The 27,520-nt window shown below is 37.1% G+C and overlaps 4 protein-coding genes across 12 annotated transcripts; 3 read left to right on the forward strand and 1 right to left on the reverse strand.

The window, feature by feature from the left end:
* Positions 1-1,945: 1,945 nt before the first annotated feature.
* Positions 1,946-15,231, reverse strand: LOC117636560 (pre-mRNA-processing protein 40A-like). Of its 7 annotated transcripts, none has more exons than XM_034371112.1 (30): positions 15,069-15,231; positions 14,450-14,557; positions 14,071-14,130; positions 13,261-13,326; positions 12,831-13,166; positions 12,594-12,755; positions 12,420-12,496; positions 12,220-12,289; positions 10,020-10,072; positions 9,859-9,916; positions 9,404-9,747; positions 9,229-9,301; positions 9,050-9,145; positions 8,843-8,911; positions 8,678-8,755; positions 8,232-8,318; positions 8,105-8,139; positions 7,912-8,017; positions 7,327-7,407; positions 7,149-7,241; positions 7,026-7,079; positions 6,820-6,936; positions 6,599-6,697; positions 5,945-5,992; positions 5,780-5,872; positions 4,854-4,961; positions 4,662-4,726; positions 4,118-4,220; positions 2,961-3,257; positions 1,946-2,868 (listed from the first exon to the last, which is right to left on the reverse strand). In XM_034371112.1, exons 3-30 carry the CDS (start codon positions 14,101-14,103, stop codon positions 2,734-2,736), a joined length of 3,036 nt encoding a protein of 1,011 aa, XP_034227003.1. In that variant the 5' UTR covers positions 14,104-14,130; positions 14,450-14,557; positions 15,069-15,231; the 3' UTR covers positions 1,946-2,733. The 7 variants fall into 7 exon arrangements, 5 of the variants coding, with proteins under 5 accessions (XP_034227003.1, XP_034227000.1, XP_034227001.1 ...); XM_034371109.1 differs by having other exon boundaries at positions 1,946-2,871; XM_034371110.1 differs by having other exon boundaries at positions 1,946-2,871; positions 14,446-14,557.
* An 857-nt stretch (positions 15,232-16,088) lies between these two features.
* On the forward strand, positions 16,089-19,580 carry LOC117636561 (probable zinc metallopeptidase EGY3, chloroplastic). 3 transcript variants are annotated; one of them, XM_034371116.1, is made up of 7 exons: positions 16,090-16,931; positions 17,225-17,422; positions 17,659-17,883; positions 18,146-18,384; positions 18,621-18,775; positions 18,938-18,983; positions 19,075-19,189. In XM_034371116.1, the coding sequence occupies exons 1-6, from the start codon at positions 16,353-16,355 to the stop codon at positions 18,946-18,948; spliced, it is 1,407 nt and encodes a 468-aa protein (XP_034227007.1). In that variant the 5' UTR covers positions 16,090-16,352; the 3' UTR covers positions 18,949-18,983; positions 19,075-19,189. The 3 variants fall into 3 exon arrangements, 2 of the variants coding, with proteins under 2 accessions (XP_034227007.1, XP_034227006.1); XR_004587086.1 differs by having other exon boundaries at positions 16,089-16,931; positions 18,621-18,983; XM_034371115.1 differs by lacking the exon at positions 18,938-18,983 and having other exon boundaries at positions 16,095-16,931; positions 19,075-19,580.
* Positions 19,581-20,932: 1,352 nt separating this feature from the next.
* LOC117636562 (F-box protein SKIP22-like) lies at positions 20,933-22,812 on the forward strand. Its single transcript, XM_034371117.1, has one exon. It carries the CDS (start codon positions 21,104-21,106, stop codon positions 22,595-22,597), a length of 1,494 nt encoding a protein of 497 aa, XP_034227008.1. The 5' UTR covers positions 20,933-21,103; the 3' UTR covers positions 22,598-22,812.
* Positions 22,813-23,944: 1,132 nt separating this feature from the next.
* LOC117636563 (UDP-glycosyltransferase 74G1-like) lies at positions 23,945-25,621 on the forward strand. The gene is made up of 2 exons (XM_034371118.1): positions 23,945-24,656; positions 24,763-25,621. The coding sequence occupies exons 1-2, from the start codon at positions 23,997-23,999 to the stop codon at positions 25,480-25,482; spliced, it is 1,380 nt and encodes a 459-aa protein (XP_034227009.1). The 5' UTR covers positions 23,945-23,996; the 3' UTR covers positions 25,483-25,621.
* Positions 25,622-27,520: the final 1,899 nt, after the last annotated feature.

The following is a 27,520-nucleotide window of genomic DNA, read 5'->3' on the forward strand; positions in this document are numbered from 1 at the left end:
GGACTGTGTGGAAGACTATATATATATAGGAAGCTGCAGGTCATCACAAGGGCAAATGTAGAATTTTAAAATGAATTGGATGATCGCTACTGCCCACTAGTCGTTGACCACTTTAAGAATATCTAGAAGATTATTAGCCGCAATTGATTTAAGTGGATCAAATGTGGAATTGTATTTAAGCAAGTGGATTTTATGTGGACTCAATTAATTTTTTATTCTTTCTTTCGTGAGAATAGGGCATTCGAATTTAAGATTTCTTCTAATAAATTGAACTGATCTATAGTATCGTTAACCTTGCATTATTAGCAAATTTTCGCAATCGCCTTAATAGGCAAGGATAAAGAGAGCACACCCCAATGTTATTCCTCATTTAAGCTTCATATGATTATATGTTGCGTTTTATGTAATTGTGCGTTACATATACTAAATTATAGTTATCAAGAAAAATAAAATAGTTATCAAGGGCCCGCTTATCCGATATGGTCCCTGTTGCATAGGGATGGGAATAGTAATTGCAAATTCAGACCCAATTCGCGTCGTTACCATTCCTAGTCCATTAATTAAAAACTTTTTTTTTTGTCCCCATACAACCCCAATAGCTATTTGTTTTAAAATTAAAAAAATATTATATTGAGTAGACTAATAGCTAATTGTTTATTCAAATTCTTTCGATTTCGTGTGTAATTTACGCATGGCTAACAAAAGAAGTAATTAATATTGTTGAATTTATTAAATCCCCTTGTTCATAATAGGCATGGCCAACTCGTTCATAGTTTTTAAAAATGTAAATATACCTAGTACGGTCAGCTAAGCTTAGCTAAATGATGCCGTGTTGGCGTAGCACCCTGCATGTGAACAAACAAATATTCTCCGCGGGATGGCACGGTTTAACATTCACGCGTTGACAAAAGCTAAAAACACGCAACAATGCCTCTAGAATTTGGATCTTGTCTTGATTTAAACTAATTAAGAAATTATGCCATAATTGGATTAGTCCAAAATTAGCGTACCTGTCCCTCCAATGTCACCTGGATTCTGGAGGAAACTTCCCAGCTGATATTGCTTTGTCACCTTCTGAATGTTTAATTAAAGGATTAAAAAGTGTTGAGAGTATTTATCCCACGTTAAAAAGTACATGTCACCCAATATGTGTTGTCTACGTGTTAGGCTTGACAGTTCGCCATATTTGCGAGGGTATTTGAAAATACACCCCCAATGTTCGGTTTTTAAAAGTCAACATCAACAAATCATAATTTGACACGTATTGATTGATTATCTTAAAAAGTGCAAGTCAAAATGTATGGGAACTATTATGATAACTGTCAGCATGCTCATTTGCTTATGGAATAGAACCCATGAGAATTTATGTTGGGGGGGTGTGGTTGTTTAGTCAAATAAAAATTGTCTCCTTATAAAGTGTAGGCAATTTTGTCAAATAAAAATGGAGACCATTCTTTTGGCATTAACTTTTAGTTGTTGGCTGGTGGTGGGGATTGGGTGGCTTGAAAGTATAAAGAGAAAAGTAGAGAGTCTAATAGGCATGACAATTGGTGGTAATGAAAGAAGCTTCTTTTGGTCATCTTTTCAAGCTTGCAGCAGCCTTTTAGCTTTAGGCGAGTCTAAGCTGTTAGATCACTATCCAGACCTCAACATCTTCATGGCCTTTTTATTCTTTCATGAAGCATGGAGGTGAAAATTATAACCTTTATAAAAATAAAAAAAATACAATCGACACTAGGGGAGGGGAAAATCGAACTTAAAACCTCATTTATAGGAGTAACTGTTCTTAACCGCTTGAGTTACAAGCCCCATGCGAAAATTATAATTTAGTTCTGAGCTTGGTGGAAATCACCTTGAATTTTGCTGGCTCACAAAAGCTCACCAATATGGGAGTGAATTATAAACCGTCCTAGAAAAGTAGTGCGGAAACCATAAGCATGAGGGCTAACATAAGTAATGGGTTTTACTAAAATCTTCCGAAAAAAGTCAAAAACAATGAATTAACATTGACTAGACTAATTTCTGATCCATTGTATGAAGAATTCGCTTCTAGTACATTGTTGAAATAAGTAGCAAAACTGCTATGAAATGCATAGCATAATTGCATGGGACATGTTGCAGCTATCATTTTCCCAATTTGTATTCTTTGAAATCATGCTTCCTGCATCTTTGTGAGTATAGCTAATATTCATAAGTTTTTTTGTCTCCTAGCTTTTCCCCAGTCCAATGGATGAGTTACAAAACATACGAATATCCGTCGTATGTTTATCAGTCACTAGAAACATTCTTTTCCTTGAAGCATGTCGCTTAGAAAGTCGAAGAGAAGCCCCCAAACCAATTTCAACTTCCCATTTGTGAGCAAAACCACAGAATGGAAGTCATTCTTTTCAGTCCCCTGAGAAACAAAAGGCTCTAGCAGAAAAAGAAGCAACGTCTGCATGATTGTGTCAACAATGGAAGGGCAGGCAAAAGAAACAAAAATGCTCAAGAACTCTCAGGCTAGGGAGAGGTTGGAAAAGTAGTCTACAAGCAAGCCTGTTAATGGGGAAAACTAGGTGGAAACAGTACAGCATAATACAGCTAATTCTTAGTAAACGAAAAGGAAAATATATATTTTCCTTTGTAGGATGAAACCACTACCGAAGTTCAAAGATTGTACTATGGAAAACATATATTTTGGCAACATTAAAAAAAGTTTAAACACGGGCATAAGCAATTTGTAGGATGAAACAACTACCGACTTTCCCCAACATCGCCAAATTCCCCATCTTCGAGCTCATCATGATCACCACTTCTACGAGAACCATTCCGATGATCTCTTTTATGTCTTCTATGTCTGCTTTCGGTATCTGATTCATGACCAGGTGCCTGCTACGCAATAACAATAGGAAACGAGGTAAAATTTATATCAGTGTTTAAATAATAAATCAAATGAAAGGTCACAATTATTCTCAACATACCCGTCTTGATTTCTTGTGGTCACTGCTAGATCCATGAGATCTTTTAGACCGATCATTCTCATTTCCATTGGCATGATCTTCATCACTATGATGGCGCTTCCTATGTTTCTTATTATCGTCTTTCCCAGACCTCTTTTTCTCTTTGGAATCATGAATGTCCATTACATCAGCAATCTCACTGTCTAAACCATCTTTCTTAAGGCGTTCCTCTCTTTCTCTTTCATATTCTACCTCTTTTTCTCTTCTCTGCTTCGTCCTTCTCCTTTCTCTATCATCTCTCTCCTTTTCCTTCTTTTCCTAAAGGGTGTAGAAAATTATAGGAATTCATTGCGTTAAATTCAAGGTCTCATATTAATGGACAAGTAATACATGAGAAGTGACTGAAGTTTGCAAATATCATGCTTTCAGTTCAAAATAATCATACGTAATCAACAATACAACCGGATACAGCATTAAATTAATACTCTTTTATTTTAACTTCATTTACTTTCCTTCATTAGTAGCCTGTGCTATTATATAACTCCTTATTTAAGCTAATAAACATTAATCACTCAGCAAACCCATATTTAAACTCTAAAGGCTCTATTAATGAGAACATAATCCTCTCATATCATTACATTGCATCTAGCCAAATATTATTATATCATGTAATCACAACCTCCATTTACAATTTTGGGATTCCTTGTGAACGCCCTTCTAGAAATAAAAAAACTCACCATAAAGTTATCTAAAAAATGGTTTAAATTATCTAAAAAGTGGTTTAAATTATCTAAAAAATGGTTTAGACAACAAAAGTGTGTCTAGTCATGCAAATAATCATACTTCCGATTTCCTAGTGATATGCGGGACAAACATCGTTATAAGTTGTCCAAGTTGCCAAGAAATAGTTCCTTTGCGTATAAAAATAAAAATAAAACCTAAAACCTAAAAAGTAAAAATCATATATGTATTCACTATTCAGTTCTATTTATACAACTATAATCCCTCAAAACAACACCAAATGCACGCTTAACAATGATTCAAACATGAAACATACAAGTACTCTGCATACCAGATGTAAACCCTGCAGGTGTTATATTCCACATTCAAAAGAGAATAACAGCTCATATATCAGACATAGGAACTGATTTAAAAATTGTGATCCAACTAATTAGTACCTTTTCCTCCTTTCGTTTTCTCTCTTTCTCTTTTGCTTGTTCTTTCAGTTGCATTACATGCTTATCAAATATCTCCTTGCAGAAGCTCTCTTCACCAATAGCACTACACAAGCATCCAAAATAATCATGCAATAGTCAGTTAGAGAACAATGTTATTTGTTAAAGTCTAAGAAACCTAAAACAAACTTGTCCAGCACAATATAAATTATTCTAAGCTTCACTTTCAAATTTCAATTCTATGTTCCTTTAAAGTTTTCTTCATTTTCCACAATTTTCTTTTATACCAAAATGTAAAAAATAATGTGAACTTGTCAAGAGCCCACGTGTCTCCACTACTGCCCAAAACATCAGCCAGACAGTAGAGATCTCTCAGATATTAAACTCCAGGCACAAAAAGTGAATGTCAGAGATACTTTAGGAGTCATAAAATCATGCTTCTATGGAACAGAAGTCACTATATAAAATTAAAAGAAAAACAACAAATAACACTATTATGAACATAAAAGATAATTTGAAGGTGATTTAAGTTATTAATAAAATATACCTGCACTCTTGACTACCTTCAAGAAGTGATTTGTAGTCCTCCCACTTAGAAGATGGAGTTATCTCCTATAACAAATATGAATCAGAGAGATGACAAAAATTTAAGCAAAATAAAGAAAAATTATGTTACTGCTAAACCATTAGGAAAATGAGAACATCATAATATCATAAGTTGGCACACAGCGTGCTACACCTTGATAGAAGATAAGAGATGAGAGAAGTCATCTGCAAGACGTTTACGTTTTTTAGCTTCTTTCTCCTCCTTCTCCTTCACTCGTTCCAATAACTCATCAAAAACTAGCTGCAAGGCAGTTGAAAATCACACTAGATCATTGTGACACATAGTACAATGACAAAGAACTTACTGTAGACGCTACAGTGTAGGATGAAACCAAACATAAAAATAACCAATCCATAAATGAATTTTATCAACAGAAAAGAGCCTTCAACAGATCAGCCCTTTTTCCTTACCACGTGGATACTCCCCTGGTGAAGCCACTTACATTCATTAACACTTTAAACATCACATATTAAAAAAATATGGTTGCACAAGGATGTTTTCCTAGTGTCCTATTCATTGCAAGTTCTTGAATGCTTATAAGTTATAACTACCTCATCCCAGAGAGTACTGCACAATTCATCATCTAACATATATCCAGGCGACTTGACTGGCAAAGACTGGAACTTTGGAACAATGGCATCAATTTAGACTAAGAATGCACATAGTAGCTTCATCATGACTAAGGAATTATATCTGAGGTTGGAAATGGAGTTAATTAGCAGCCTTGTTCTAGCTTCTCTGCAATACTTTCTTTGGATTTTCTGAAAAAATAGCGCATTGTCTGAAGTGTAGGCTTTTCCGTGAGCAACCATTTAGAAATTTTGACAAAGAAATACTTGTTACCTAAAAATCATGTTGTGGCAACAGGTCCAAGGAAGTTTCCATAGTTTTCATGCCAAAAAAATTCAAAATCATTGGACCACAAGATAATTTGTAGGAGATTCATCAAGCTTACTTAAATGATTCTTAAGAGCAATGACCACAAGATGAAAGCTGATGTCCATCATAGACTTCTAGAAATGCAAATGTCATCATCTTTGTGTGAAGTCTATACGTACCTTTAAGTTGGCATCTGATATGGGTGGAAAGCCAATATCATTTGATATAACAGTTTTGAAGTCTTCAAGCTTCCAGGTTGATGTAAGCATGACCTAAACACAATCTCACATTAGATATCTAACGACAGTATAAAATGGAAACAAGAAAAGTCTGACAAATCAAACCTTTCCCAACTTCACGGCATCCTTGATTCGAGTTTTGTCCTCATGATACTGTAGAAAACAGGCAGATTTATCGTTAATAAAATGTATAAAATTTATGTTAAAAATTAAATAAATTAAATTAAATATTGCTACAGAAAAGAAAGAAGGAAATTATATTGCAACGTAACAGGAGAATTTTTGAGGATTATAAGGGAGTGGGAGTGGCAGAGTTATGGGATAGAGTGAAGTTTTGGGCTGCCCTTTGGGCATCAACTTCCCTTGCCTTTAAGGATGAACCCTATCCTTCAATTATGCGCAATCTGCTAGCCGTAGTATCTTAAGGGGCTGTTTTATGTTTGGTTGGTTAGTTAGGTGTTGAGTGGCCTTGTGTCTGTTTCTTCGGCTAGTGTTTTCTTTTATCTGCAGTCTAAATGCCCTTGTTTTGATCCTTACAATTTGAATAAAAATGTTTCTATTCAAAAAAAAAAATATTGCAATGTAATTACAGAATCAAATTTTACATCGTTTAAACAGGGACCCGAAACATGGAAAACTGAACACAGTAAATTTATATGGAAAGGACAACAGATTGTTGGTCTTTGGACTGCAACGATAGAGTTATAGACCTATTTAATATAATCAGAAGTACAAAATGGCAAGGTACAGTTCAAGTACTTGTTTTTGTAGTTCCTCAACAACATCTTCAAACAAATCTTTCGGAGTTGAACCAGAGGTGTTTGATGCAACTGCAAGATATGTAGGTAGGTCTTTAACCTAAAAGGACAAAAGCACAAAAACAGAAGAAAAGAAGAAAAACAGGGAGTTAAGTACATTAGAGAACAACATGAATCAGCTAAATTAACATTTAAAAGTAAAAATGAAAAAGGTTTCTTAACCTTCATGCAATAATCACGCCAGTGAGATTTAGCCGTAAGAGTGCCTGCAGCGAGATGCTCTTCCATCAATTTGCGGAAGTCATCACGGTTTTTACGTTCTGTCTTTCTCAATTCTTCCTGTGCCCCAAGAAAGCCCCAGATAAAATAAATGTCCGTTTAAAAATAAACACAAAGATCTATATCAGCAGAGTCGAACAATAAAGAACCTTCTGTATCCTCCTCTGCTCCTCCTCTTCCTTCTCTAGATCCCGCAGATATTCCTGTGACAACATTTTAAAATAAGCTTCAAAGTCCAGTTTGAAGTATCACTAGCTAAATGAGGAAATTACCTGAAAAATTTCCAAACGATCAATTTTTTCAAGACATGAACATCTCTCATCAGCCTCTAAACGATCTTGAACTTTTCGCCACTGGCTGCTTGCCTAAATGAGAAGGTGATTCCAAGATGTATAAGTTTTGATGGCAAAAGAAACCCATGAATACAAAAGAAACATGCTAAAAGAGAACCTTGATGAAGTCACAAGATTCCAAGAATTGCCTGTATTCCATTATATTGTGCTTACGTTCCTCCATTGCCTTTGCTCGTTCCTGACCAAAATCCAGTTTAACAGCAGTAAGAACATATATACTTAAAATCCATGATCTTCAAAGTACCAAATGACAATGGGCATCAAATGCTAATCTAAACTACATCTGCACTAAGTTATTTGTTATAGTCAAGAAGTTTGGATGAAAGAGAAATGGTAAGGTTAAGGTTGGAACACCTAATTTATGAGGTCAGTCTATGTAAAGCACTTATTCTCAGCTAAGAATAGCCATTAAAAATCAAGCTTTAAAATGAGGAAAACTCAATAGATCCGACTTCATATGCACACTGGAGAACACCCACAAATGGACAAAAAGTCATGTAGTTTGACTCAAATATAAGGTTATGGAGGTCAACTCAGGCTCAATAGTTAGATCAGGAAAGGATTCCTCAGTAAAATCCCAGCTTAAAGTTGCTGAATGCAATGTACATTTTTGTAACCAAGGCTGCAACATGCATGGAAATGTTACAAACAGAGGAGAACAGTCAAGATATCAGGAACTTACTTTCTTTTGGAGTTCCTCTACATAGTTTTCAAACATATCCCTGCGATCTCTATCTCGTTCAACAGCTTTGAAGCGTTCATCGTGTTCAAATATGCTCTCTACTTTTCTGTACGATAATTTAACCATACGCATTAACCAACCATTGCATATATTATAAACAGAATATCAAATATTGATATAAGGAAAAACAAACCCCCATCTTGTGGATGATGTTAACTCTGAGCATTCCTGCAAGGATTTCATGACATAAATAAGAAAAGGAAACAAGAAAATTTCTATTCAGAGAAAAAGAAGAATCTTTCAAGGAGTATACAACTTACTTCCAACATTTTTTTGAATTCTTCCCTTGCCTTTTTCTGTTTGATACGTCTTTCCTCAGCCTCTTGTTTTTTCCTTTGTACCAAGAACTGAAACATAATCTCGATTTTAGTGGTTATTTATAGGCATATTGATAACATCATCAGAAGAAACTACAATGATATAAGTGTATCAAATTGCTAGAATATTTTCAGCATTTAAAAACACAAATTATATACTCTAACAGTGATATTAAGAATACCAGACGGCAGTAGTCATGATTTAATGGTAACATCAGTCTGTCAAAGACCAAATGCATGGATCCAATATTTGGGAGTGGGCTACTTCATGCCAAATTGATGAAGATTAAGACAACACCACATCTCCCTCTCAGAATCCCACTCTCATGAAACCATTATTTGGTAGATGCTATAATTTCTTTTATTCGCACAACAATGTAAAGACTTGCCTCATTAAAAGCTTGCTTCCGCTCTCCAAGTGTTTTCAGAGCACCATATCTTTTGTCATTAATTATCACCCTCATGGCCTGGTAATATAAAGTGTTATATCAGGTACTTTCCCATATAAAACAAATAAATAAAAATAGAGAAGTTATATGACACAATTAAATTACCCGATCCCAAGTCCAATCAGAACCAATATTGGTAGACTCCAGGAGTGCTTTAAATGCATCTTTAGCCTCCTGAAAAAGAAAACATAAGTTCAAATAATAAAGGGAGTGCCAGGACAGTAACAATGAAAGAGACTGCAATGTGTTGAAATTTGAGAAATTAACAATGAAAGAGACGCAATGTCTTGAAGTAAGAATTTTAGGTTGTACCAATTTATTTTCATAACTTATGGGTTCCCGATCAACTGGTTTTTCTTCTGATGCAATATCATTAATTTTCTTTCCTGTTACGTCATCCGTAGCTTCCTGCAAGGCCTCGCTATATCAAGTTTCAAGAAAAGCACGTAAAGAATTCAATACCACAACTACAGAAGAAACCTAAAAAATACCTCATTCTCCTGTACCAGAACTCCATCAGCAGAACTAACAAAATCCTGAGCTGATAAATTGTTCGAACTTTCCCTACAAAATGAGCACAACAAATTTCAGATTTTCAGAATACATACCAAACATAGCACCTGCAATTGCAAATGAAAGCACCTAAAACCAGTTAAATGACAGTACATTGGTTCTGCAACAGTATCGTTGATTGTAACAGTAGCTTCAACACTTGACACAGCGGAAGATGGTACAACAACAGGTGTGTGAACTCCATTGGGATTTTCTATTACAGGAGAAGCCACAACAGGTGGGGTAGATGATCTTGATGCTGCAGCAGTTTGAACATCACCATCACCAGTGGCAATAACAGGTGCCACAGAAACAGGACTTGATGCTACTTGGGCAGCATTGACTAGCGTATCAGCTTCAGCTACAGGAGGGGAAACGGTGACTGTAGCATGATGATTTACAAGCATTTCTTGTTGCATTTCCTTCACAGGCGCCTTTTCTACTAGCTCTCGAGCCAACTTGAAGAAATATTTGCAAAGATGAATAATAAGAAAATTATAAAAATGGGAAAGAGTATAAAAACTAGAGGCATAGATGGGTGGAGCAAACGGGTTGGAACAGTGAAAAACCTTCAGTTCCTCAGGCATAATCCATCTAGATTCTTTTGTGACTTTGTTGTAGTAATACCTGTAGCATTTACATGTAGGATGAAGAAAACAAATACCAACGAGTTTAAAATTGTACACTTGCATTGATGACTATTTTTACAGAACCAATATCAATTACTCACTTTCTTCCATCAGGACTGGTGAATTCCTTCCAGTTAGTTGATGCATCTGCCCTCTGTCCCAGTGAAGAAACTAAATAAGTTGAATTTCTATCTTAAGCAATACTTTCTCCCAAATTAGAATAATAGAGAAAAGTGGAGCTCGTTGTAGGTTGAAAAGTAAAACTGTGACATTTTAGTCCAGCTCCAGAAGCAGAAATAGAACAATAAGAATTGTCGAACATAAAAGTAAAACTAATATTGACAAGTATTACAAAAGTTCTGGCAGAAAAACTAGAACATTAATATCACTACAGCGCCTGCCTAACAACAATTTTGGCACAATCGATTTTATTCCTATCCAGCACAATGAATTTCTTATGGTGAAGTGTGTCAAACTCTCTCTCTCTCTCTCTCTCTCTCTCTCACACACACACACACACACACACACACACACACACACACACAAACACACACACACACACACAGGCAGCACATGTCAGGGGAAAGAGCCACTGGAGAAGAGGAAATTCGAAAATCATATATGATCTTAAGTGTAACATAGTTGTCACCCATCCTAGCATAAAGGCACACAGAAAAAATTGCTGAAGATCAATGGAAGAATTTTACCTAAAACTTCCTAATAATAACCATAATTCCCTCCCTTGCCCCTAGAACCCTCACCTAATGCAACTTTACAAAAACTAAACCACCATGCAACTTACACGAAGGCCCTTCTAACTAGGAATCCCAATAATAATAGCTGCTAAAACTATTCAAAGAACCAAGCAATGCAACTTTCTTGTCCTCTACGACACTAAAGATTACGTGCAGGCCTTGAAAGATGAACCCCAAATTATATGAGGCAAATCCCTTCAAGCTACAATAAAGTAAAATTTTAAAACTCTCAATTTCTGCCCTACAAATTAGACAAGTTTTAATCGATTATAAAGAGATGAGATACCTATCAAAGCCAGAAATTTAAAACTGAAAACACTATGCATGTATGTATAGAAGAAAGATGTTTCTGATGTAAGTTACAAGGTCATTTTGTAGAGTTCCTTATAGCAGTGTAAATGCAAAAGTCTCAAATAGTTGCACTAAAGAATTAAACATACAATTTCACCCAAATGTTATTGTAAAATCAAGTAATACAAATGACAGGATTTACTAACATTCAAGCTATATAGTACGTAGAGCAAGCAGCAAAGACCCACAGCATATCCTACCTCTCAATAGATTGGCACGCCATGTACCTGTAAGCATCTTTAAAGCTATGGAAATCACACAATCCATAAATGAACAAAGAGAAAACAAACAAACAAAAAACAAAAAAATGAAAAAACTCTTAAACGAATTGAAACACCATTAACACTATTTCTAGGATTGATGCAAATAGAGAACAGCAGAAAACAGATCTTGTAATACCTTGGAAGTCTTACCAAAAGAGAATACCTTCGAAGTGGATCAAACGTTAAATAATTAAGAATAATATTAGCAGTATGACAACAAGTAAACATCTCAGTGCATTACCATAACATTTATATCGAATACATAAACTTAGGTAAGCCAATTACCATGAACTCATTGAAAGTTATGAGATAATGATTGTTGAGAGATTCATTTTGTGTATTTTAACGAATTTACTAATTATGTGTCAATAGCCTAACATTCTAAATATTGTCAACTAATTTGAAGAAAAAAGCATCCTGTACATACTAAAGATTCTTCAAGCAAAAGATGTAGGATTTTCCAGTTACCAACACAAATAAACAATGTTTCCAATACAAAAGGTAACTCTTTCCTTATTTTGAACTTAGCACCATAATTGAGCCAATAACACCCAAAAAAAAAAAGTTGTATAAAAATGACTTATGACTTATCTCAATGTACACAGAAAAGCTATAACTAATGGTCCAACCAGGCTACTGGATAGTGGTAACCTTGCAATGAATATTACCAATTAGTGGTTGCCTGCCTGAGAGAAACTCCAGTCATGAGCTAATGGACCAAATTTCACCAGACTTGCATAAGATTTGAATGCAGTGTAACAAGATACAAAAAGAGCGGACATTTGAACAACAAGGAACTTGATAAATCAAACCCAACCAGAACACCACCAACCAGGAAACACAGACAAGCTCACAACTCGAAGGAAATGAAAACTGTTATATGATCACTAACAAAGGGGCACCAGGACAAGAAAGTTACGTGCATGACTAACCTCCAGTGGTGTCATCAATTCAAAAGGCTTCTCCCAAGTAGATAATCCTGTCCTCCTGTTGTAATAAAATCTGAACAGTTTATACAGCAAAGAACAATATTTGATTAGCACAGATTATCAGCCATAAAAACTACTAAAGTACGACATTCTAACAAACTGAAGCTTAAGAAACAATTAGGTGGAATAGTAAGAATCACCACCTTCTTCCTTCAGCAGATGTATGCTCTCTCCATTCTGCCACGGTCCCTCCTGCAGGGTTAGGCCGTACACCTGTTTCCTGAAATTTTAAAAGATAATGAATGCTACCAAGAAATCAGCATGGATAGCTGAGGAGCATGAAAATAGGCTCAAAGCTTAAAAAAGAAGCTTCTTACTGGAGCAATGGAAGAGGTTACAGCAGGCCGTTCACCAGTGTGCTGCAGAGGTGTAACTTGTCCCTCCGATGAAACATTAGGTGCATGCAATTGAGATATAGACTGATACTGGGTGGAGTCATTAAAACTTCTTGGCATTTGACCATAAGAAGAAGGTGTGAACTGCATAAGTGCGACTTATGAATTCAAGGCCTAAAGTAAAATAAAAAGTCAACCAACAGCACTCCTAAGACTTACAGTATATGATGAAGAGAGAGGTGTTCGTGGGCCACCTAAGTTAGGCATGGCGTTATTTGGACCTTGTGAATTAGGCTGAGGTAGGGGCAATTCAGATGCAAAGCTCCTGTTGGGCTGACTAACTGGCAATGGAATGGCCTGTGATGGCAGCATACCATGACCTGGCTGACCAGATCTTGGAGGTAACTGCTGCATTGGTTGCGAAAACTGGGGTTGGTGAGTTGGAGGAGGCAGTCTAACATTCATCAACGGAACACCCCTACCAACATGCTGAAAATTTTGAGAAGCCACAGAAATGAACTCCTGCGAATGTGGTGCTGGAACTACTGGCCGGAACTGCAGCATAAAATTAAATTGGAAGGGGACTGTTTTTAGTTATCATTGAAAATATACAGCTGACAAACAAATTCATTAAGAAGGAATGTGTTACTTGAAAAGACATGGGAGGCAAACTTCGAGGAGGATCAACAGAACCAACCATAGGAGGCCGAAGAGGCTATCCAACAAAAAGAAAAAGGAGAAGATAATTAGCAAAGCATAAGAACATAATTGGCCAGCATCTATTTTTAAATTTTATTTTATGGAATCAGAAGCTTCCATACTTCTGAAAGGTAAAATATTTTTGAAGGGAAAAGTCAAATACATGAGAAAGTATAACCATTAAAATAATGGATGGTATGGATCCATAAGAAAGGAAAACATTGCCTCATCACCTTTTTCAAATGGTCTTGCATGTTGCTGGAAAATAGAAAGGTAACCGAAAAATGAACAGCCCTAACATCTAAAAGGTAATAAGCAAGGAGGGAAACCAAAATATTAAATACATTAGAAATAATGAACTTAGTCAATTATTTATACCACAAAGTTCACCGCTTATAAAACCAGAAACAGAAGGAACAAAAAGGAAAGTATTAAATAGTTTAAAGATAAAAAATAAAAAAATCAACTTAAATTACAAAACCCAGGTTCAGGTCACTGGATAAGAACCTATGAAGACATAAGACAAGCCTTGATGCATGAAGCAAAGACGCCATGAGTTCCTTAATCTATTTGGAATGCAGATAAAAAGTAATAGCCTAAAAGACTCCAGAAAGGTAACCCTTCAGACCAAATTGATGATAAAAATAAGATTAAAGCAAAACATGCATAGAGCAAATAGAAAAACATTATATAAAAAATCTCTAAATATAAGCGATTTACAAGATACAAACGTATAAATACAGTTTTCTTTACACATTACCTGTAGACCTGAAAACTGAGGGTTATTGGCCATTTCAGTAAGATATGCCTCTGAAAACAACTGCAAAGGCAACAACCATCATTAGCATCTTACAGATCCAAGAGAGCATGTTAGGATGGAAGCTTTATAATCAAGTAGTGTAACATCAAAATTCCATTTAATGGAAAAATAGATTCCATCAACAAACACACGATAATATATGATCTAATCTAGTCTATGAAGCAAATAGAACCTAAATGTTTATGGCATCGAGAGTTGCAGATTTAGAAACATGTTCATAAAACAAGCACAGCTAAGGAGAGGTATTAAGACAACTCAAGCGGCAATGCAAGGAAAAGATGAGACAAGAAAAGGAAGGGTAAGGTGAGGCAGCACCAACTTATAATTTGATTGCTCAAAGTCCTCTATGACGGTTCATATGCGCAACCAAAATTTAAAAAGCATTAGACAAAGGAGTGATCTGCAACCAAGATTGAAGGGATGAAATCTGCAACCAAAACAGAAAACAGAGTAACCCAAAACATTAAATAATTCATTCTAAGTAGTCAAAATTATGTAAACCATTTCATGTTTTCAGGTTTCTGTTCAGAAATTATAGAACTACTGACAATTACTATTTCTACAGCTTTATATAAACTGATATGAAAAACTAGCCCAAACAGACAGGTTTAAATTCTCAGAAAAGATATATATACACGATATTTTCCATAAGCCAAAATGTAGGGTGTGACGGTGCCACCACCCAATCCCAAACTAACCCAGAACGTCAACCAAATCAAATTTAAAGCCCTAATTTCACATTTAAGAATCTCAATTGAAGCAAAAGCTGACCTAATTAATTGCATACCACACTGAGGACAATTGAAGTTGAAGATGCATACAATATATATATTGGAAACTGCATTAAAAGTTTGATTCTTTGGACATAGTATTGAAATTTTCGCGTGATAGTGAAAAGGATACTAAGAATTAAGATGAAAATGAGAGAAAAATCGTACCAGCTGAGTGAAGAAGCTGTGACGGTGAAACACGTGAGAACTTGAAGCCTTCAATTTGATTTCGCTGTGTTATTTTTTTGTTTTGGGCTGAATTTCGAAGCTTTAATTACACTGGGGCGGTTTATATCGTCGTTAAATTTTAATTAAACCCTTTTCAATAGGACCTTTTATTTGTTTTTTAAGGACATGAACAAAGTGTGTCGTATACTTAACAAGACTTCTCACTCTAGTAGATGACCGTTGGGTTTGCCGACCATGAGGAGGGTAAGAAATAATGTTTTGCCATATGTAGTCAAAATAATTTGGTAATTCACATACACCCTAAAAGAAAGATATGGTAAATATAGGTATTATTGTGAATTTTTTTTCCTTTTGGAGAATTCGAATGATAAGGTGAATTGTATCTTGATGTATATCAAAGGAATATTATGTATACGTGGGTTAGGCACGTTGACTAATGCAGTGTGCATGTTTCTTTGTATTCGAGTTTAATCGATCGCCTCCTTATTTCCTCACTTTCTTTAACCTATCGTTACCCTTTCTCTAAAAAGTAAATATTTTAAGGAAAATTTTCATTAGTTAAACAACAATGAGTTGGATGCAATATTGTCAAATGAACAACTTGAATTTTAAAACAACAATGGCTTATCTATGAAATAATTAAATATAGAAGGGGTTTCGTGTGCAACTTCAAGGATTTTGAGTTGAATGCAAAGACCGAATAGGATTCTAATTAAATTTGAAATTCTTTTTTAATACAATTAAAGTTGAATTTTTTCTTCTTTGTTGGGGGTTTCGAACTTAAACCTCGTCTAAAATTAGAAATAAAAGTATCATTAAACCAAGAACTAGTTGTAAATTAAAGTTGAAATTCTTGATTAAACTTAAAAAGTTTATAGTTGAATCACGTAATCTAAAGGATGTCCACAATTCGTAACTGAAGTAAAATATAAATTTCAGATTCAAACCTCCTTAAAATTCCGAAAAACAGAGCACAAAAAACCACACAAACGCTAATTGGTTGCACTGATCACCATTAATCTGTAAATTCCAATCAAAATCCAAAACCACAAGCCGATTGGAGCTCCACGTCCACACTGAGCTTTCACGGGGTCTCATCCTTTTGTCACAATCTTCAGCACCCATGACGGGTGTCCTGAAGGACCCCTCTCCTAGCTTCTCCACCTTTCTAGACTGGCTTCTCTCTGTTTCCAGCACTCTTTTTATGTCCAGCCACCACACCATGGCCTTTCACATCTCTCATTCTATTCTCCAAGCTCTCCAATGGCTTCTGTTTCTGTTGCTTCACGTTACTCCGTTTCTTCATGGCCTCCCAAGACGAACAACAGTAGAGCCGTTGTCTCATCTTTCACCAAAATCCCATTTGGTAAAAAGACCCAGTGCTTCTCTTTATCTCCGTCTTCCAATCCCACTGCAAAAAGACATCGTCTTTCATTTTCCATGAAAAATGATCAAGAAAACGAACCCAGTTCATCTTCTTCGGCTGTTGTAATTTCTGAGAAGCCAAGTGATGACAGTGATACCCAGAAGAGTAAATTGCCAGTGGAAGAAGTTGAAACGGGTAAGGAGAGTGGCTCTGAGTCTGAGGAGAAGGAGAAACAGCAAGAAATGGATTGGAAGACAGATGAGGAGTTCAAGAAGTTCATGGGAAATCCCTCTATCGAAGCTGCAATAAAGTTGGAGAAGAAGAGGGCAGATAGGAAGCTCAAGGATCTTGATAGGGAAAGTAGTGGTAACCCACTTGTAGGGCTCTTTAATAAAATTCTGCGTGATAGTTTGACTAGAGAGAAGGAGAGGCTGGAGAAAGCTGAAGAAGCCTTCAAGGCAATTGATCTTAACAAGGTAATTTTCTCCTTTCTGTTTATGTTTTCATGAATGGTTCTTTTCTTTAGAAAAGAATCCTTGCCTGGGATTCATTTTTTATATAGTATAAGTGAAAAAGCAAGCATCTTTGGATGTGATTAAATATACCTGTGTTATGCCAGAAGGTGACTTGATATAGAGTATAATTTACTACCGATTCATTTATTATATGGTATCTTTTATATCTTTAGTCATTTTGTAGGGTGCATTTTATTGGTTATGCCAAAAAGCACCAAGCTTTTGCATCTTATTGTGTCTATTTCATGTGGCAGTTAAAAAGTTGTTTTGGATTTGATTCATTTTTTCCCACTGATGTTCGGAGATTTGGAGATGGGGGCATTTTTGTTGGAAATTTGAGGAGACCAATTGAAGAGGTCATGCCCAAATTGGAGCAAAAACTGTCTGACGCGGCGGGAAGGGAGGTTGTGTTATGGTTCATGGAAGAAAACACAAATGATATCAGAAAACAGGTATTTAAACCAGCTCTATGACTATTAATTATAGGCTAAGTTGTTTCCGGTCTTGATCTTAGCCTGTTAAATTGAGATTGAATTCCTTAGTTTGATGGTCTGTGCTCTAGAAGGTTTAGGAGTTGAAATTTCTGTAACTTTCTTAATGGATTCCCTGTTATTTACTTGCCAAGTACCCTGAGGGGAAATAGAAAATTGGTGTTGTTTCTGATTTTTAACAATGGTTATTCTTTAAGGTCTGTATGGTGCAACCCAAAGCGGAAATTGATCTAGAGTTTGAGTCAACCAAGCTGAGCACTCCTTTGGGTTATGTTAGTGCAGTAGCCTTGTGCGTTGCTACTTTCGGAACAATAGCTCTGATGAGTGGCTTCTTCCTCAAACCTGATGCTACATGGGATGACTACCTAGCTGATGTTGTGCCTCTCTTTGGTGGTTTCATATCCATTTTGGGTGTTTCTGAGGTATCTTTTTATGCATTTGACTTGTCCATCATTAATCTAGGCAATTCATATTATTCTCTGGCACATAATTGTCAAGGATGTAAATCTAACATGAAAAGGACGCTATTTAAATAAGAATTGGATATACCTATTATGAGGAGACTTTGCAATCCTTTGTTCAGATGCGATGGTTATGAGATTATGTATTCCGGATATCTTTACACATTGTATGTGATGCAATTTTCTTATCAGTTCTTCATTCTGACAAGTTTGTGTTACACAGATAGCCACTAGAGTGACAGCAGCTCGCCATGGTGTAAAACTCAGTCCATCTTTTCTTGTGCCATCCAATTGGACAGGGTGTTTGGGAGTGATGAATAACTATGAATCACTGCTTCCAAATAAGAAAGCTCTTTTTGACATTCCAGTTGCACGCACAGCTAGTGCATATCTTACATCGCTGGTGCTTACGATTTCTGCTTTTGTGGCTGATGGAAGCTTTAATGGGGGTGACAATGCATTGTAATTTCTTCACAGACCCTTTCTCCGAAGCATAAAAATTGCCTTTTAAAATGCCTAGAAAAGATCCTCAATACTTCTTTGTGCATACCAATGGTGGTATTGCTCACTTTAAGTATAGTTTCAGCAGTATGTTGCAATATTTCTTCAACCAAAACTCTAGCATCACTGTTTTAAACTTTGTCATACCACACTTAATGTTTGGTTTTAACTATCATTTCTTCTTTTTTTGTTGGCAGGTATATAAGGCCTCAGTTCTTCTATAACAATCCCTTGCTTTCTTTTATCCAATTTGTTATTGGTCCTTATACGGATGACCTTGGAAATGTGCTGCCCTATGCAGTTGAAGGTGTTGGAGTTCCTGTTGATCCCCTTGCTTTTGCTGGACTTCTAGGTGAGTTCCTCAGCCTTCTTAATCCTACAGTTTTTACTGTCGTCCTTCTCCCCAAACAACCAACTGTGAGTTGGCTACAAAAGTGGATCCATGGGGTATAAAAGAATTGTTTTGTACAATTTGTATGATCTTTTAGCGTTTTAACCTAAAATGTTTCTGCAGAACAACTGTGAAATAATTGAACATTTGGCTTTTGGGGGAAAAAGAGGTTGATATGATTACTTTGTGCCGAAATCCAGTATTTGCTTAAATATTAGTATCTAATCTGTATACAAGGTATTGACTAGATTTCTTGGCAGGAATGGTGGTGACTTCTCTGAACTTGTTGCCATGTGGGAGACTCGAAGGAGGCCGGATTGCGCAAGCCATGTTTGGAAGAGGCACTGCTACTCTGCTATCCTTTGCCACATCACTTTTACTTGGTATTGGTGGCCTAAGTGGAAGTGTCCTTTGCTTGGCATGGGGGTTATTTGCAACTTTCTTCCGGGGTGGAGAAGAAATGCCTGCAAAAGACGAAATCACCCCCTTGGGAGATGACAGGTTTGCTTGGGGTTGTGTTCTTGGCCTCATCTGCTTCCTCACGCTTTTCCCCAACAGCGGAGGGACGTTCTCCAGCTCATTCTTCAGTGCACCATTTTTCAGGGGTGATTTGTAAATAGACTGATAACTGTAATTTGTAAATAGGCTGATAACTGTAATCTGTATTGTGACAGTCTCACTTCTGACCGATAAATAAGGTGAAATGCTAAGGGAAACAGTATATACTTCCCAAGTTATAATGCAAGTTAGGTTTGAATTGTATGTATTCAATGTTTCATTTCAGTTACCCTATCCGTTTATGAATTTGAATCCTGATGTTTTTTTTTTTTGGCGCTAATGTTGTGTCTATGTCCAAAACAATATCATTTGAGGTTGAGGGTTTAGCGTTTTGGAATACATGTCGTAAATTCTATCACGTCACACACCAATCAATATTTCACAACTGCCAAACATGCCATGGATTCAACCAAACATGCTATAAATATGTGGTTAAAGAGACAAATAGACACTCACCATTTTCTCCAATTCCTCTCTTTCTCACTAGACATCAAACAAAAACAAAGCAATACAAATCACTCTTTTAGCACCCAAAACAAAAAGTAGGGAAATCCATAACATGTCTCAGTGCCCTTTTTCTTGATGAGGGTTTTGAGGGAGGCTTTGTTGGAAGATCGTAGCAATCACAAGCTATTGGTAATTGCAGTACAGGCTTGTGCTCTTAGACTCGGGTTTCATTCAGTACAATTCAGTTTCGGGTATACGGGTCGACCGCTTTCGTTTCTCGGATGCATGGCCAACGATATCTTTCACAATGTCGTTACCTACACTCCTAAATTCTTCAAAATCAGACCAATGGTCAAAACGGGATTGACGGCATTGCATTAAAATTCTGGAATGTCAGATCCTTGATCAGCCCATTTGGATGGGAAGAAGTTTGGGCCAATGATCCAACAACTGGTGAACGACAGATATGGGCTTGTCGCTGAAAGAGAAGTGATGTCGTTTTGGAATGTTGTGAAGGATGAGATTCTGTTGCCGTTGTCGTTCGATCTCTGCGCAAAGGTCGGGTTGCCGTCTCTCCGGCAAGCTTTTTGCAGCTTCCTTCAATGCTCCAAATGAAGATTCTGGAGTTGCTGCCGGCTGAGGATATTGCCAAGGTGGGTTGTGTGTGTAAGGAGTCCAGAGATCTTGTAGACGATGAGGAGTTGTGGAAGCAGTTCGTTTTGGATGAGTTTGTTCATGACTTGTTTTTTACGTTGAACTTCATGCAAATATATCAATTTTAATAAAGATACGAGGCTTTGAAAATAGAAAGATAGTAATTCACAGTCAAACTACATGTCGTAAATTATACTATATCACACACCACCAATTACACTTGTCTTGTATGTTATACATCACACCATGCTATATACCAATTTCAGCATACAATGTCATACTCGTACACCAAAGAATCATTCACAATTATTATGTATGTCGTAGTCGTGCTGGTTAATTTTGTTTTTGTTGGTTTCGTTTATTTTTATTTGATAGATAAAGGATATATTTTCGTATGATAATATAAAAAATACTCATATTTAACATATGTAATTGAGTATTTGTTTCGCGTTGAAAAGCTGACGCTTTTTTTTTAACATAAATATAACAATTATAAAGAACTGTAAATAAAATAAAATAAAAAGTCCATGCCAAAATTCGTTCTTCTTTCTTCCCTCGCCGACTCAAAGCTTCCAATTCCGCAACAACAAAAGTAGACAGAGCATTCTCTCAACAAAAACAAAAGCAGCCATGAAACTGAGAGTGAGATCCATAGAAACCAAAGAGACCCTCCGAGTCGAGGTCCCCAATCTCTGCTCTCTCCACCAGCTCAAGCAAACCATCTCCCAATTGATCTCAGCCTCTTCTTCCTCTCTCCGACTCTCCCTCAACCGACGCGACGAGCTCCACGCGTCCTCTCCTGACGACTCGCTTCACTCCCTCGGCCTCACCTCCGGTGATCTTATCTTCTACACCCTCGACCCCTCCTCCCAAACCCTAGCTCCACCTCCGCATTCAATTTCACATTCGTCCGTACAATCCCATAATCAAATCCTCACCACTAGTGTGCCTCAAGGTTCGAATTTCCAAAACCCTGAAACCCTAATTGGCGAAGGGTCTGCCGCGGGTGATTCGATTGCTGAAGAACAGAGGTCTCTGGTTTCGAATTCGGAAACCCTAGTGGCTTCTGGTCCTGAAAGCATGGAAATTGATGATGGGTCTGATGGGATAGGGTTGAAAAAGTACTCGGTGCCCTTTTTCTTGAAGAGGGTACTGAGGGAGGAGTTGGGAGAAGACCGTAGCAATCACAAGCTATTGGTGATTGCTGTTCATGCTGCGGTCCTGGAGTCCGGTTTCGTCGGGTTCGATTCCGTTTCGGGTATGGGGGCCAATCGGTTTCATCTCGCTGATGAATGGCCAAGGACAGCTATCACGATGTCGCTTTCCTATACTTTGCCTGAGATTCTGAAAAATCGTGGCAATAATGGTAATGGGGTTGAAGGGGTTATGATGAAATTTCAGAGCTTGGGGCGTTTTGTTAATGTTTATGGGTCTTTGGCCAGTGGTGGTGCTGGGCCTTATCGGGTATGTTTGGACGAACGCAGATTTGCCCCCATCATTGAATCTGTTTGGGAAAACAGGAATGTGAATGAGAGAGATGGGTTAGTCTCAGAAAGAGAGGTTCTTGAGTTTTGGAAGATTGTGAAGGATGGGATCACATTGCCATTGCTGATTGATCTTTGCGCAAAGGCCGGTTTGCCCTCCCCACCGAGCCTGATGCGCCTTCCACCGGAGCTCAAAATGAAGATTTTGGAGCCACTTTCTGGTGTGGACATTGCCAAAGTGGGTGGTGTTTGTAAGGAGCTGCGAAATCTTGCTAATAATGATGAGTTGTGGAAGAAGAAGTATGCTGAGGAGTTTGGTAGTGGTACTGGAGGAGAAGGAACAATGATTAACTGGAAGCATAAGTTTGCTAGAAATTGGGAGATTGCGGAGCAACAAAGGAAGGCAGTAGGGTATTGGAGATCATATGAGAGGCCTTATTTCAACCGTATCAGGAGGGACCCTAACCCATTGTTTGTACCTCCAGTTACTGGTATAATTGGTGGAGATTATGACCGCTTTCCGGTCTTTGGTGCCCTTAATCCTACTGGACAACCACACCCTATTCTACAACCACCCAGTCGGTTTCCAGCACGCCGTAATTTCTCACCAAATTGCAATCTGGAAGGGTTCCTTGGCTAATATGATGCCTTGGAACTGAAGCTGCAGGTTCATGTTTCGTATGCATAGTATATATAATAAGCATCTTGGTGGATATCCAGCTAGAATTAAAGACCGAATCATCATCAGTCATAGCTGGTTTTTGTTTCTGTTTATGTGTATATTGTTGTTACTTGTGTTTATGGCCTTTTGGCTTTTGGAGATAATTTAAAGTTGATTTCGTAGTTTTGGTGTGAGTCTGTCTATTCTTGATGTGCATATAAGCTGCTCTACTGCTTTATTGTTTAAGTTTCTTACTAGTATCTGTTGGTGCTCTAAGATGGCATGGTTTTCATATATGAAGAGTTTGGGTTAATTCGATACACATGCTGCTTGTTGTTTAGTTCAATTGGCTGGGGAGTTCAAATAAAATAATGCAGATCAGAAAGATGGTGTTGTCAACTGTGTTTGTTTCTATCGTTTGGCTGTCATGGTCATCGATTGATTGGTTTACAACTTCTCATATCAAATTAGTTGCAAAGTAGACATTTCCCTGAACTTCTAATAACACAATATGTTACTCTTGTCCTTTCGCATTGTGTTCAGTGCAAGAGTAGTTCAACTTTGCTCGAGTATCGGCACGTTAACAGCCCTAAACATCCAAAAGATTGTTCGTCTCCGCCCCTGTAGATTCAAACCTTAATTGGAAAACTTTTACAACTCGAATTGTTTAGGGTGGTTGCACTCTTCTTATCCCAAATTCTGTCACAGGCTCACAGCCCTTAAAAGACTATTGAGAGCAACTGCAATTATATGTATAATTTAAGCAAATTGAGGTGCCACAACTTTTCTACCCTTCATGCAACTCCATACTTTATTTTTATTTTTTGTGAACTGGGGGCTAGACCCCCACAAAAAATGGAAAGAAAAAAACTAACACAAGTAAAACATTTGGGGATCTGGCAACCCGCTCAGAGCAAGTAAAACAGAGACTATGTTGCCCAGGTCAACCAGTGACTTATTTTGTTTGAAATGATTCTATATTTTTATGCACTACTTGTAAGAACTCAAGAGTCGAGATCAAAAGGATGATTATACAATAATTTCTCATCTTTCCTTTTCCATCTTATATTACATAGGAACCATACTTTTCCTTTTGCTTTATTTGAAGAAGTTTTTAAAACTCATTCATTTTTTGGACCTATGCAACAAAGAGACGTAAGGAAATGTCTCGGTTCACAACTTCAGATCAGACCATGTGCAAATATGACTTGGTCGACAAGGTTTCAAATATGACTTGGTTGACAAGGATTCAACGGCTGCAGTTTCGTGGAAAGTTTGTGCACTTCACCTACCCCTCTTGTATATATTTTGCTTCTACAACTTTTCCTAAGCACACAAATTCCACAAATTACCTTATAATTTTAGTGTAAACAGAGAAATGGAGAGAGGTCAGAGAGCCTACAAAGGTCACTGCTTGGTCTTACCCTATCCGAGCCAAGGCCATATTAATCCTATGCTCCAATTTGCCAAGCTTTTATCTCACAAAGGAGTTAAAGTCACACTGGTCACTACCCGCTATATCCACAAGACTATGTACGGGTCAGCATCGAGCTGCATAGCGCTGGATCTGGAGACCATCTCCGATGGCTATGATGAAGCCGGGAGAGGAGAAGCAAGCATAGATGCCTATTTGGAGAGATTTTGGAAAGAAGGGTCAAAAACTTTGGCTGAGCTCCTTGAGAAGCTTTCAAGCTCAGGGCCTCCAGTTGATTGTGTTGTTTATGATGCGTTCATGCCTTGGCCTCTGGATGTTGCCAGAAAGTTTGGAATTGCCGGGGCTACTTTCTTCACCCAGTCTTGTGCTGTTAGCAACATCTACTACCATGTCCACAAAGGACTTTTGAAAGTTCCTCTTGCTGATGATCAGTCTCTGATTTCCCTTCCTGGGTTGCCACCACTTGACCCTCTGGACTTGCCATCGTTTGTATACGATTTGGAGTATTGCCCAGCTTTTTACAGAGTGGTTGTGGGTCAGTTCTCCAATGTTGACAAAGCTGATTGGGTCCTCTGCAACACATTTTATGAGTTGGAAGAACAAGTGAGTACATAAGCTTTTTTTTTTTTTTTTTTTCCTTCTCAACTCTGATATATGACTAATTTTTATAAGCTTCAATGAAACTAATTGGTATTAATTCTTTGCTTAGGTGGTGGATTGGCTGGCTAAGTTTTGGCCACTGAGGACTGTTGGACCAACTATACCATCCAAGTACTTAGATGAGCGACTAGAAGATGACAAAGAATACGGTGTCAACCTCTTTAAATCAGACAATGATGCCTGCATCAAATGGTTAAACGAAAGGCCAAAAGGGTCTGTTGCTTATGTATCATTTGGCAGCGCAGCGAAACTTGACGATGAGCAAATGGAGGAGCTGGCTTGGGGTTTGAGGAGGAGCAAAAGTAACTTCTTGTGGGTGGTTAGAGCATCAGAAGCAGCTAAGGTGCCAAAAGGGTTCATCGAGGAGACATCGGAGAAGGGTTTGGTGGTCTCATGGTGCTCCCAAATGGAGGTTTTGGTTCATGAGGCTGTTGGATGCTTTGTTACACATTGTGGTTGGAACTCAACTTTGGAGGCTTTGAGTTTGGGGGTTCCAATGTTGGCAATGCCACAATGGACTGACCAAACAACCAATGCCAAGTTCATTATGGATGTGTGGAAAATAGGGCTCACAGCTCCATCTGATGAGAAAGGGAAGGTGAGACAAGAAGTGGTGGAACATTGCATAAGTGAAATAATGGAGGGAGAGAGAGGGAAAGAAATGAAAATCAATGCCCTCAAATGGAAAAAGTTGGCTAGAAAGGCAGTGGATGAAGGTGGAAGTTCAGACAAAAACATTGATGAGTTCATTTCAAAGCTGGTTCAGTGATGATAGCCATGTGTTAGAAAAGCCCACACGAATAAAAACAGCTTTAAGCACTATATATGTGTGGTTCCAATAATATTTGTATGCCAAATCTTGTCAACAAGCTGTTGTCAATTTATCAATATTTCTTTTCATCCTAGTACTTGTGTTGCAAAAGTGACGATTTATCGCCTCAGTGATGGCAAAATTTCTCTGTCTTCAATTAAAGACCGCATTGTTCATATACATCGATACATCATTGATGACATATCAATAGTCCCATCTTGGTTAAAAATTATATTGAGAACATATCAATAGTCCCATCTTGAGAGTTTAGTTTTTGTCATTGTCTTCTCGAAATAAAAAAATAAAAGAGAGCAGAAGAAACTCAAAATCGTGGCAATAATGGTAATGGGGTTGATGGGGTTGTGTTGAAATTTCACAGCTGTTCGGGAAAACAGAAATGTGGATGAGAGAGATGGGTTAGTCTCAGAAAGAGAGGTTTTTGAGTTTTGGAAGATTGTGAAGGATGGGATCACGTTGCCATTGCTGATTTATCTTTGCGCGAAGGCCGGTTTGCCTGCCCCACGGAGCCTCATGCGCCTTCCACCGGAGCTCAAAATGAAGATTTTGGAGCCAAAGTGGGGGTTGTTTGTAAGGAAGCTGCGGAATCTTGCTAATAATGGTGTTGTCAACCTTAAACATCCAAAAGACTGCTCGGCTCCTCCAATTGTTTAGGAAGAAATGAATCCAATTGTTATTTCTTGGCAGCACTCTTATGCCAAATTCTGTCACAGGCTCACAGCCCTTGCCCATCTCTTTGCTCATACAATACAAGACAGCCTTGCTTTAAAGGATTTATTTTTATCTTTGGGTTGGTTTGTCTTTGCTGTATTATCCTTTGGATACTTCTTCTTTTTTTTTTTTCTTTTTTTCTTTTTTTCTCTGCGGTGTCAATAAAATTTTGTTTCTTATAAACCAACTTGTCTCAATTGTATATAAACTAGGCTTGTAAGTTGTAGCCCAAGTGGGATTGAGATGAGATGAAGGAGCCGTAGAATCTTATTTTTGTAACCTTTAGTGATCTGGCAACCCAGATCAGATCAAGAAAAACAGACTATGTAGCAGCCCATGCAGCCCAAGAGACCTGGGGTGTGCAAGATTCAATTCAATGTGCCAAATTGATCAGTCTAACTCAATTTTAATTGATTTTGGTAATTTGAAATTTGGATTGGATCTCTAATTTCCAAAACAGACATGATTGGACTTGATGGTGAATTTGCTTTTGAGAATCCAATCCAATCTAGTTAGTTTCGAGCTTATTTTGTTTGTAATTGAGAAAGTTATGAACATTTTAAATCATTTGATGGAGTTATGTTTAATATATTATAGAATCAAAACAATTTTCTCTAGCATTTCATTTATATTTTACATTGACGTCTATTAAAATGTTTAATTAGATTTTAAACATAACGATAAATATTTCATATTTCATTATTATGTTTTTTAATTATGAAAACCGATCATCCAATCCAATATCAATTGGATTGGATATTGGATTTAAGCCTCTAGTCCGATCGGATTGGATTGAAAAAAAAAATCATAATTTAATATATATTGAATCGAATGCAAATTGGCTAAATTACATTGGTTTCGTAACGATACACACCCCTACCCAAAGCTATTTAATTACTTATTTAATTTGAAATGATTTTATATTTTTATGCACTATGTATAAGAAGACCTCAAGACCAAAGGCTAATTATATAATAATTTCTCATCTTTCTTTTCCACTTTATATTACACTGTAAGGGCGGCTATGAGATTTTTGGTGTCATAAGTCTTGAGCAAAATTATATAAAAAGAATTGGATCATATATATTGATAGCAAATTTAAAAAGTAAATTTAGGTTTTAGCCACACAAAAAATTTCACTTTTGTAAAAAGCCAAACTACTCATCAATGGCTAAAGAATTATCAAACAAATAATTCCACAAGTAACATAAAATTTTAAAAAAAACCGTTGTTTATCAAATTATTAATTATAATTAACCCAAAAAAA

The sequence above is a fragment of the Prunus dulcis genome, chromosome 8 (genome assembly GCF_902201215.1).
Source record: "Prunus dulcis chromosome 8, ALMONDv2, whole genome shotgun sequence".
NCBI lineage: Eukaryota > Viridiplantae > Streptophyta > Magnoliopsida > Rosales > Rosaceae > Prunus > Prunus dulcis.